At 41.9% G+C, this 12,151-nt stretch overlaps 2 protein-coding genes across 3 annotated transcripts in view; one reads left to right on the top strand and one right to left on the bottom strand.

The window, feature by feature from the left end:
- Positions 1–482: 482 nt before the first annotated feature.
- On the top strand, positions 483–10,161 carry txndc5 (thioredoxin domain containing 5). The gene is made up of 10 exons (XM_086305928.1): positions 483–773; positions 1,681–1,833; positions 2,285–2,390; positions 2,484–2,580; positions 3,324–3,439; positions 3,706–3,792; positions 7,014–7,175; positions 7,577–7,659; positions 7,982–8,111; positions 8,436–10,161. The coding sequence occupies exons 1-10, from the start codon at positions 589–591 to the stop codon at positions 8,556–8,558; spliced, it is 1,242 nt and encodes a 413-aa protein (XP_086162054.1). The 5' UTR covers positions 483–588; the 3' UTR covers positions 8,559–10,161.
- Positions 9,012–12,151, bottom strand: part of bmp6 (bone morphogenetic protein 6) — a 49,154-nt gene continuing 46,014 nt past the window's right edge. For both annotated transcript variants that reach the window (XM_086305927.1, XM_086305925.1), the window contains exon 8: positions 9,012–12,078. In XM_086305927.1, coding sequence (XP_086162053.1) covers positions 11,929–12,078 — 150 coding nt within the window. In that variant the 3' untranslated portion in view covers positions 9,012–11,928. The remainder of the gene's footprint in view (positions 12,079–12,151) is intronic.

Genomic DNA, 12,151 nt, shown 5'->3' with positions numbered 1-12,151 from the left:
CTTAGCGGACAGGAGTGACAGCCAGTGTGGTCTTCTGCTGCTGTAGCTCATCTGCTTCAAGGTTCAACATGTCATTCCTTTGAAATGCTCTTCTGCATTCTTTGGTTGAGCAGTTGTTTGAGTTACTGTTGCCTTCCTGTCAGCTCAAGGCTGATATCTCTGACATCAACAAGGCATTTTTACTCAGAGAACCGCTGCTCAGTATATATTTCTATGGTAATAGTGAACTCTTTGTTATACTTATTGTTATATATTATTATACTTGTTATTATATTTGCACACCTTTTATTATAATATACATATCCCCCCCCCTGGAGTCAGTAATACCTCACAGGCTTTCACACTTCTTTGTAAATTGGCACTTGTTTGAACCTGTCACATCTGATAGAGTTGCAAAGCGCTTGCGGGCCGCCACAGATCTACACAACACCGTGATTAGATGCCCATATGCTGCTGTGGTAAGCTCCATCTTGGAGCATCCCATCCAGGTCTGGCATTCTTTGAGTCAGAGGCTGCCAGAGGGGCGTGCTCGCAGAAAGTCAGTCCTTTCACACCAGCAGGGACACCGTTCAGCTGCCGAGATTCACCATGGCTTCATCTCTGCACCGCACACCCGTTTTGTTGCATTTTATTCACTTGTCGTTACTGCTTGCTGGTGTTTTATGCGAACTTGAAGTAGAAGAAGATGAGCATGCCAAGCACACGTACACGGTGGATATGTTCAACGAGGCGGTGCCCACTGCACCCCACTTTGTCATGTTTTACGCTCCATGGTAAGTAAACGCTCGCTAAGTTTTTCTTTTTTTACACACGGAGTTAAGCAAATTCCCCAAAAGTACATTGTCTATGTGTTTAATATTCTAATTAATACTGAAAACACAAAAGCGTTTCTGATACTGGATTGGAGCAAACCGGCAAATTAGCAAGCAAGCTAGTTAGCACGCAGGCTAGTTAGCACTAGCTCATTCCTTTCGCTCATTGAGTGATGTTAGCTTAGTTGCTAACTAGCAAAGCCAAAACAGCCAAGTGCAGCTGAGCGAAATGAAACGCATTTTCTTCTTTTACGCGGTTCTCGCTGTCGTTTATGCTAACACTTCGCTAGCTGCCAATATTCAGTGTGAAGGTTTGCAGTTGAAGGCTATACTCAGACAGTTAAACAGCTTTTATTCACAGAGCAGGAGTTATTGAGCCTCCGTTCAAAGTTAGTTACAGGGCTGCGCTTACGTGGCACGCACTGATTGACTGATGTTATAACAGTTGTTGCAAAACTGAGGTTCACGGTCCCCCTAGAGGTCCTTTGCGGGTAACAAGAATTCATAATGCCATTATTGTTATGCAGTTTAATTTGGTCACCATGCACTGCATAATGTAAACAGGGAACTGACGCTAAAGGCAGAGATTATGAGATTATGTGAGTTTTTTTTTTTTTTTTACACGTGATCGTTTAACTTTTTCCTTAATGGAGAGAGGTTATGTAAAAGTGAAGATTATGCTAATATGTTATGGAAATTTGTCTATATGTTGGTTTTATTATCAAATAACAGGAAGCAGAAAATATTGAAGCAGTGTGCCTGTGTCTGCATCCAGAATACAGTGTTCACATACACTGTTATGAAAATATAAACTCTCAGGTTTCCCATAATGCATTAAATCCCCCCTGTTTGCTTCTCTTATGTCAAGGTGCGGCCATTGCCAGAGGCTACAGCCGACGTGGAACGAGCTGGCAGAGAAATACAACAGCATGGACGACCCCCCGGTGTATGTGGTAAAAGTAGACTGTGTCCAGGACACCAAATTTTGCTCCAATGACCACGGCGTTAGAGGCTACCCTACGTAAGTACTAGACTCACACAAGCTGCTGTCTCATATCTTGGCCTCATCAGCTTCACTTATTGATGTCCGATTGCTCCGTATTTCATTTTTGTCAGTTTTCCAGAAACACAACAGAGCATAACGCAGCAGCTGAAGCATTTAGGCTTAAACTCCTCTTAGATCATGGAAGTAAAAAGTCTTTTTCATCACTGATTGACAGAGGAGTGACACATTGACATGCATTTGGTGGAATATTCTGCCATTATCTTAATGGCTGAAACTTGGATGTTGCACCATGCACACTGTAACTGCAAATGCAGCAGTTTACTCCATAATCATTTACAGAATACCTGTATTTATGGGTAAAGTTATAGCTAAGATTTTCTTTAACTCTCTCGTCCAGCTGTAGATTTTAAATTATAAATCTGCCATGCCACGTCTCATGGAGTTGAATATATTGTCTTATGTGCAGGCTTAAGTTGTTTAGGCCCGACCAGGAAGCAGTGAAGTACCAGGGCCCCAGAGATCTGCAGTCTCTGGAGACCTGGATGCTGAAGACGCTCCAAGAGGAGCCTTCGGTTAGTGGTTTGGTGTTCATTCAGTCATAACCTCACGTCCTCAAACCAGTGCAAAACTGATGCTCGTGCTTTTTGTTGCTGAATGTTTTGCAGGAACCAGAGAGTGAACTGGAGCCTCCTAAAGCCCCAGAGCCCAAACAGGGAATGTATGAGCTCACCGCCCTCAATTTCAAGACCCACATAGCCAAAGGTAAAGATGCATTAAAAGAGATGCTGTGTAGAGCTTCAGTTAGGCAACATAATTAGCCAAGCGACTTTGCGTATTTACGCAGCTGCATCCTGCTGTAACAGATAAGCCGTGTCTGTGTTGCCGTCATTTTTGATTCTGCTTTCAGTTTTCAGCCACACCGAGTTTCTGGATCTCACATTGGAGAATGGAAACACCTCATTAACTAGATTTACATAACTGACATTTCACCACCCGAGTACCCGAGCGTTAGTCAAAGCCAGCCGACTGTAAAAACCCTCGTCTCCCGTCGCCTCACGTTTCTGGACTTTGAGGCAACAACTGCAAAAATTAACGCCGCTCACGATAATTGTCTCGCTGAAATTACGCCTCTTGAGCTCCACTGAAGTTGAATGTTTTGGTTTTGAAGGAAAAAAAATAAATGATTTCTTGTTTGGAGATGAAAATCGGCAGGATATGACATAGGTATTTTTAAAACTGTGTTTATAGGTCCCCACCTTCACATCTTGGCAACAGGGCTGCAATAAACGTTGCTTAATTGGTTCATGTGAGCTGTAAGAGGTGTATATCCTTTTACAGTGTTGAGTTTGCAGTGAAATCAGCTTTCTTATGTTCATTTTCTGGACCAATAAACTTCAGCCTCGCTTTGGTAGATTTGTGTAAATGTATAAATTCCCTAAAAGCTGGTGTGCAAATGCTGCAAGGCTTTTCATGTTCTACCTTTCTTTCTTTTCTTCCTGCCTCAGGCGCCCACTTTATCAAGTTCTTTGCACCTTGGTGTGGTCACTGCAAAGCCATGGCCCCAACATGGGAACAGCTGGCCACCACCTTTGAGCACTCTGACGATGTGAAGATAGGAAAGGTGGGTTCAGATGTTAAAACAACAGAACAGATGGACACTCACTACAATGAAAGTTTACTTTCTTGAATTAGTCCCAGGTCCCCTTTGGGCAAACATTATTTACTCTTAAATGATTCCTGTCAGGATCCTGTGTGACAGAACAGATGTTGATCATATAAGGAGTTAACTATTTGCATACTGTGTTATAAAAACAGACCACAGAGCCAGTGTTTGCAGTGTTGCGACATTCCTGTTTAATAACACAAGTTTGTGTATTTGTGAACTAGGTGGACTGTACTCAGCACTACGAGGTGTGTTCTGAGAATGGTGTGAGGGGATATCCCACACTGCTCTTCTTCTACAATGGAGAAAAGGTATGCAAAAGGTTTGGGACTAGCTCTGTGTGTATGCATGTGCTTACACACATTGCTTAGGTGTTAGGTCAATAAACAGTAACTGTCAGGAAAATCAAAATATAAAAGGTTCAAATGGATGGTGCCTTAGAGACCGGCTGAGGAGTTCAGTCATTGAAGCTCAGAGCAGAGCTGCTAATCCTCATCGAAAGGACCCAGTTGAGGTAGTTTGTATCTGACCAGGATGCCTCATGGGCATCAGAATATTTTGTTAATTCCAGATGAAATTATGTAGTCACACTTGCTCCAAAACAGTAACTAACTAGACTAAATTCAGTAATACAAAATATATGCAATAATCCTTTCTGTCATCGTTGTATTTTTACTCAGTTGTATATAGTATTTGTATTTGTATTCTATTTTTATCTTATTGTATATTTATTTTATTTTATTCTACTGTATATAGTATTTTATTTTATTTTATTCTATTCTGTACAGTTGTGTACTGTATTTATTCTTATTGTATTCTAATTTTTGCCTCATAACTTTTGCACTGTCCACTTCCTGCTGTGACAAAACAAATTTCCCACGTGTGGGACTAATAAAGGTTATCTTATCTTATCTTATAACAAAATAGCTCTAATATATAAATATCTCAGTATATTGCACAACATTGAATATAGATGAAGTTGAAATTGAGGTGCCCTTCTTATTAGGGGTGCAACGATACACAAAATTCACAGTTCGGTTCGGTTCGATACTTTGGTGTCACGGTTCGATATTTTTTCGATACAAAATAAAATGTTCATGCCTTTTTAATTTGTCATTTATTAAAATTATAAATATATATTTTAACTCAAAAGTACAGTTTTTAAATTTAACCCTAACCCTTGTACGTGTTTTTTATTTTGACAGCGAATGCGCACCTGCGGACCACTTATGTGCAGCCCTGGTTATTTAGCTCGTCATATTGCAGCCACAGAAATTATTTTGTCCATGAAACCATAAAGCTGCACTTTCTTTTTGCCTTATAGTCTCATTTGTCATAACTTCTCTGTTTTGTGGTAAGCTTTTCTTTGGCTGTCACTTCTTCACCCTGACCTGTCTTATTTGGCTCAGCAGAACTAAAATATATATCCTGCTGCTTTTACACACACACACACATAAGCTCAGCGATTCTCTGCGCGATCAACCTCTCACATGTTTAAGCTTGCTGCAGGAGATTTCACTTGTCATGTTTGCATAGTAAGCTAACGATTGATAAGAAGATGTCAGAGGAATTGGTGCACAAATTATCATCACTCACAGATCAGTACTGTCGCTCTCTATACACAGTTCGCGTGATTGCAAAGTGAAAGCAAAAAACAATCGCAAATTCAAACGCGACTTCAATATGTCACATATTGACAGTGGCTCACCGATGCCAATGACATAATTACCCAGCTACATTTCCGAAAGAATGCAAAAGCATTGACATATATTTTTCTTCCTACAATAGCCCGACTGAAAAAATCGCTAGCTCCGGGACGTCGGGCTAGCGATATTGCAAGCCCTGTATCTGATTGAGGAATCACTCATCTTTGGAAAAGAGTTTATTACAGAGAAATGTCTCTTTCCAAAATAAAAGCTATACTATCCGCTTCTTCTGGGCTATATTCTCAGCAGCATAAGGAGAATCATGTGCTAACAGCTGTCTAAATGACTCGGCTAAAGTTAGTAGCATGCTTGTTGTTTTTGTCTTTGCACTAGGATGATGTCGGTGTAAATGTGCAGTCATATTCGTTGTGTTCCCACTAGTGCTTTCAGGTTAATCTCGTTGAAATGACCTTAACGCCACAACACGGCAAATCTCCGTTAACGAGCTACCGCCGTTCGCCCCGTGCATGGGGCTGGACGGCCAACACGTTAACGAGCTAACTGCGCTAACACACTAGCTCCCACCCATGTAATTAAGCATTGCGTGGCACATCCAACATACTGTTTTACTTTAGTCCATGACTCGCTTACCTTCAGGGTCATACGTCACATGAAAACCAAAATAATTCCAAAGGCCAGATCTGAATGAGAGTGGGGAACGTCCATGTTGCAAGGAGAGCTTAACTTCTGTCTCGCTAGCTTGCCCTGCGCTCTTCCTTCTGACTATGCTGTCTGTGTGGAGCGCTCAGTGGATCTGTGCTCGACAGTGCAGCCTAGGCGGAGTAGTCGAACGCAGATTCACTGAGCGCTCCACACAGACAGCATCGTCAGAAGGAAAGTAGATAAAATAAATTACAAATGTTGTATTGTTCGATACATATGCGTACCGAACCGAAAGCACTGTATCGAACGGTTCAATATTGATACGAATATCGTTGCACCCCTACTTCTTATATACTGTGCATTAGATGGAGGGATTGTACAGGGTGATATCCACAGGCAGGAGTGATTTCCAGTGTAGTTCAGTGGTGCATTTGGGTAATCTCAACCTGTCACTGGATGTGCTCCTGTGACTGGCCAGCACGTCTTGGAATGGGTGGGAGGTTTTGTCCAGCATTGTCCTTATCTTGGACAACATCCGGCTCTCCAACATCACCTTCCAGCTACGTCCCCACAATGTTACTGGTCTTATTGTTGGTGCCCTCAACCTGCTGCCCCAGCATGCAACAGCATAGAGTGGCTTCATGAAGTGTGTCATGAAATGATGGTTCCCACATTTCATCTTTTATCCCCACGTTGTTGTCGTCTGCTCTGCTATGTTCTACACTTATTTCAATAACTTGATCAATAATCAGCGACTACTCAAGAGCACAGTGAAGTTTAAAAAGTCCATGCAGCTGTAAGGTCGCTGTTCGCTGCTCAGTTGAACCGTCAAATGTACAAAAATGTATGATTGTGGAATTTGATGATGATGATTCATACTAAGCTGCTTAAATAGTTACAGAGACAAATGTGAAGGCAAGTAAAAACCCACCAATGTTATCACAGTGAAAATGGCTAATGTTTTTCATCTGTGGCATTAAAATTCTAAGTCAGAGTATAATCGGTCCATCAAAATGGTCTCAGAAACACACTATATATGCCTTTGATAGCTGGCTTGAAAAAACATCCTGCTTTTCTTAATAACAGCGTTCTGTTGAGGGGAACTCGTTCGGTTCAGAGGTCCTAGGAAGAAAAATAACACATTTGATGCGTACATCCAAGAAATATTCAAAATATTGTTACACTGGTTACAGTAACTCTTGTTTCTTGTCCTCTTGTCATAGACAGAACAGTACAAAGGAAAGAGAGACCTGGACTCCTTCAAAGACTTTTTGGACAACCAGCTGAAGGCTGCACTCACCGAGGAGGAAAAGCAGGAGGAGCAGAAGGAGGAACCAAAGGCAAATGAGATCCCTGCTGAAGAGCCAGCTGAAGAGGAAGCAAAGGTGGGTGTTCACAACAGAGAGGTGTTGTACTCGGATAATATTTTGGTCTCCTCTTTTTTATTTCCTGTTTTGTATTTTTAAGTGGGGACATTTGTGTGCCCCGTTGAACTGGTGCTCAGAGACCTTAGATACACAGCAGCTGCACATTGCAGTGATCGTTGATGCATTCAGTGGGGTCCTGGCACTGTAGCTGTAAAGTTATTGTGATTCTTAAAGGGCTTGAATTGTGTATTTTTTACATTACACACATTACTGGGGAACATAACCTGTGCACACAATTCAGAAGCTCTCACTCCAGTAACAGAATAATAAATACAATAATGCAATAATGTCGTCATGGTGAGGAAAAACACGGATCCATATAATTCCAACTTGTATTCCTGTCCTCTTTCTGTCTGTAGTCCAGTGTTTTGGTCCTGAATGAGGACAACTTTGAGGAGACTGTAGCCAAAGGATTCACCTTCGTCAAATTCTACGCTCCATGGTGAGATTATTGTTTGACATCTTCCTTTATTGTGTGTTGTTAATGCCAAATGAATCATGACGCCTCAGAAATTAGTTCAAGTATTAAATAATGCTGAACCTTTGTCTGCAGGAGAGGGTTTAAAACTACTACGAGTAAGATGAGTCGGAGTGTATCATTTTTAAACAAATATACGTTAAGTACCTGCAGATGTCTGAAGTAATTATTGTTCTAGTGACTAAAGTGATTAAACTCCTGATTTAAAATGTTGGCAGCCAGTGTTTGAAACACAATTTGTCAGTCAGTGAGAGTGATGTCACTCTTGTGTTATCCTGCTGTCTAGGTGTGGTCACTGTAAGAATCTCGCTCCAACATGGGAAGATCTTTCCAAGAAGGAATTTCCTGGTTTTACTGATGTCAAGATTGCTAAAGTGGACTGCACTGTTGAGCGCACACTCTGCAACAAGTACTCTGTAAGTGAAATTCTGTCCAGGCACTGAATGCTTTGCACTCGGAGACTGTTTCTGGCGCACGTACCCTTCTGTGAGCTTTATATTTCTGCAAGATTAAATGTGTTACAGTGTATGCAATAAACTAAAGTGGTGGATTATATCAAAGACATAAAATTCTATAACTGCTACATATTTTAATTAGATACTATGAAATAAAACCCTAAAGCAGATTTAACAGTCCTGGTGGTTGGTGCACACATGTTTTCAGCTTGGAGTGAAGCCATGGTTACCCAATGATGACAGTATGGTGATATTCTTTTTTTTTTTTTTTTTTCTGTTATCCAGGTGCGCGGTTACCCCACCTTGATCATCTTCAGAGCAGGGGAGCAGGGTGATGAGCATCACGGTGGGCGGGATTTGGAGAGCCTGCACGACTTTGTGATGAAGCAGGCACGAGACGAGCTGTAGATACAGGCTAGTCGGCGCTCTCTCTCTCTCTCCACAACTCTACTCGCTCACACTGCATATCTGGCTAATAGGACACCACTGTCTCTCCTACAAAAGCCAGACCCCTACTCTTCCCCCTCTCTGTCAGTCATCCAATGACAGGCTGGCGCATTCATCTTTTTTTGGTATTCAAGTGCAGAATCATTCGGTAAGAGTGTTTGGAAGGTGATCGTACTTCTCATTGCTCTTGCTCAACCTTAAACCACGTGGCGACTGGTTGGGCCTGAAGATGAAGTAATATGTGCGACAACCACTTTGCAAGCTCTGCTCAGAACCAGAACTTTTCACAAGAATACAAGAAATGTTAAAACAGTGGCACTAAAGTTTCTACCTGTTTGTTTTTTAAATGAAGTGTTTCTGACGTCTCTGCCATTTGACTTCTTTTTTCCCCGATGCTAATTTGTGTACATGAAATTATTTTTTTTTTTAAATCATAAGCCATTAGTTTTCTATTACTGTCACTCACGAGGCTGTAAAAGTTTGTGACTCTCCAATGTGAAGCAGAGTGTTAAGTTGAGGGTGCTTCATAGTCATGCCAGTGATGGCCTGTCTGACTTAACTCTCAGGGAAGAAACCACACAGACTGGGAGGTGATGGAGAAGTCTGTGATTTTACTGAATCTGACAACTTTTTTTTTCTGTTAATCAAGATTACCAGATCCTGACTGATTGTTTTAGTCTCAGTGATCGACCATCCCTTTCTACTTCTAGCATTGGGAGTGTTAGGCCTGGACCATGCTGCCCCATCACTCTGTTACTGATCTTTTGTGTTACTGCTTCTGTTTGGACAAGCCATCGTTGACGTGAAGTCTCCCCTAACATTATTAGGTGTCGATGTAAAAACGTGAATGTTTGTATTCTTCAGGCCAGGTTTATCCTTCCTATGTTAGAAGGATTTGGACACAGAAGGGTCGCTCATCGTCTGCACTGAAAGGTCGAACTGCTGCTCAGGGTGAGCTCAACTCCCATCGTATCCACGTTCTCACCGTGATTTCCATCTATTCTTACTGAAGCGACAGCCTAAGTTGAAAACATTGTATCGGGATGATTTAGACCTTTGGACACCAGAGCCATCGGCCTGAGTAAAATAGACGATGAGGTTCTGATTACAGTTAATCATTGAAGTGGGCAGGAACTGGCAGCATTAAAATTCAACACAAATAATTTTCGGGGGGATTCGAAGGTGAAGCCTTAGTGAAAAAGCATTTGCAGTGTTTCAGTGCACCTTTCTGCAATTAACCGCCGTGTAAACTGCACCCACCTGTTAGGCAAATGCTCTTTGACCCAGGTTACGTGGAAAGCATGTGTTGTGTGAATGCAAGGCACCATTTATTGTTAAACCCAGGTACTCAAACAGTCTGAGACACAGCAGTTTTTTCTCAGTAAAAGTTTTTATGGATAGCACATGGTCTAAGCAACTCCAGTGACAAAGTCATGTTTTTTTGTTGTTGTTTTTTTCCTTTTCATGGGTTATAGTTTGTGCACAACCCACAGATTTTGTACAAAAGAGTGAATAATGGCAAAATGTAACATGAGATTTCGTAATAAATTTTTCTCAAAAATAACTTTGCATTTTCATTTTGCTCTTGCATCTCTTAATAACGTATGTGATATTTTTTTTTTTAATAAAAGGTGCAATAAATAAGCTGAGAATGTACAAGTATTTACAAAAAAAAACTAAACATGATCACAAATGTAAACAGCAGCTTACCAGAGGTATATTTTGTAATGTATGATTGGTTAGGCACATAAGGTATTCTGATTCTTACTGGTATTAGTTTTTCATTAAAATATGCTCTAAAAGTACTCATGTCATTTAAAGCTCACAGTTACATACTCTGTTGGGAAGACGTTGCCACGTGACAGGTGACAAATTAAAGGAAAAACCAGGCACTGCTTTTCAGCAAAACTGCTCGAATGCACGTTTATTTTTAATTCTTCAGCTCTCTAAAACTTAGAGGTGATTGATTGGTCGAAAATCTACCAACCTGGGTTGAGATCTGGTGACTTGAGGGCCACAGGCTCTATGAAAAGGGCAAAGCTGTTATCCTAGAAGCGGCCATTCCCTTCAAGATTTAACACAGAACAAACTGATCCCGCCAATGAATGCTTTAAAAGAATAGTACGAGATACCCCCACCGTGCAGGGTTTGAGCATTCAGGTTTTTCCATTAATTTGTCACCTGTCCATATCCGAACACAGTTTCACCCTCGGGGTTGAAAAAGCAACCGGCTAATTTCAGAACGCTGACACAAACCGTTCTGCGGGATGTTTTTTTTCTCTACTATTTCATGATGGGCTGTCAGGAGTGGAAGCGTTTGTTAACTTTATGAGAGCAGCGACATGGAAATGGCCATTTGTGGTATGTCCGAGGGATAAGGCTGTATTCTTCGGTTCTTTGGAGAAAAACATCAGTTTAGCCACAACATGCATCATGTTGAACCAGCCTGGTGAATCGCAGCTCAGCCCCAGCCTGGCAAATATTGACATGGAGGAGAGGAGGTGGTGGTGTCGGGGGGGATATTTGGAGCGGTCCACTGCTAAAATAGCCTGCGGTCACTTTGGTTAAGTCCATATTATATTTTTGGGAAGGCAAATATGGCTCGAGAAAAAAAACAGCAGAGGGGAGGAAGGAAATATGAGTGTGCTGACTCCAAAGTATCATTCAGTTTGTATTAGATGGTTTTGGTTAACAACATTTTGCACAGAAAAAAGAAAGTCGGGCTGATTCACACCACTTGGAAATATGACGGGGGTGTTAGCCCTGCAGTGTCATGTGCTGTAGGGAAGCTGTTCATTATCTGAGCCTCCTGCGAGAACCGATGCACCTTGCTCTTTTTTTCTATGTTGGAGAGAAGACGGGAAAGAAAGCAGCACTCTGACTGGTCCCACGACAGTTCAGTTTCACCCTCTCAGGGAGGGAGAAGGTGCAGTAGCCTCTCAGGCATTCATACACACACTTCAGTAAACACATAATATACAAACTTAAATGCTTAAATGCCTCCCCCCACACATACACACACAGTCATTCATTCAGTTGCAGACCCATGAAGAGAAGACCCCCGTCCACAGCTAACAGGAAGGGTGGTAGACAACTTGGTGGCTCAAGACTGGAACAAGGTGAAGTTGCCTATGGATGATCCACATGTGGTGGGGAATACTTGCTACTTGATATGTTAGCAGGCTTAACAATTATGGAAATGGAACATGGGAATGATCTTTCAGGCTGGACGTTCCTTTGCATGTTGAAGATTTGGGCGGGAATCCGGTGTCTACCTGAGGTCAACGTACACCCAACTTTGACTGAAGCACTACCAGTCTTCATCTGTCTGTCAGTGGCAGCCGCAGGCCCGCACCACCATGTTCTTGTATTTCTTCAGTATGACGTTGGAGTTGTCGTCGAAATAGAGCACTGAAATGGCGTGCAGCTTGGTGGGGGCGCAGCACGGCTTGGGTACGTTCTCGGGGTTCATCAGGTGCACCTGGAAATAATGAGAAAGACCTTCAGCCTCTTTATGTGTCACAAATCCCCCACACCCTCTTTCTATTATCAGA

Source organism: Aulonocara sp. 'chitande type north' Nkhata Bay, linkage group LG9 (assembly GCF_057382095.1).
Source record: "Aulonocara sp. 'chitande type north' Nkhata Bay isolate Kocher_YH1m ecotype deep benthic linkage group LG9, A_spYH_male_GT1.1, whole genome shotgun sequence".
NCBI classification, from domain to species: Eukaryota; Metazoa; Chordata; class Actinopteri; order Cichliformes; family Cichlidae; genus Aulonocara; species Aulonocara sp. 'chitande type north' Nkhata Bay.
This window is presented reverse-complemented; position numbering and strand designations above follow the sequence as displayed.

Excerpts from the sequence above, each read along its gene's own strand:
- txndc5 (XM_086305928.1), top strand. The coding sequence starts at position 589 with ATGGCTTCATCTCTGCACCGCACACCCGTTTTGTTGCATTTTATTCAC. Across the intron at positions 2,391-2,483 it reads CGCTCCAAGAGGAGCCTTCG|GAACCAGAGAGTGAACTGGA; the intron begins GTTAGTGGTTTG and ends AATGTTTTGCAG. Across the intron at positions 2,581-3,323 it reads CAAGACCCACATAGCCAAAG|GCGCCCACTTTATCAAGTTC; the intron begins GTAAAGATGCAT and ends TTCCTGCCTCAG.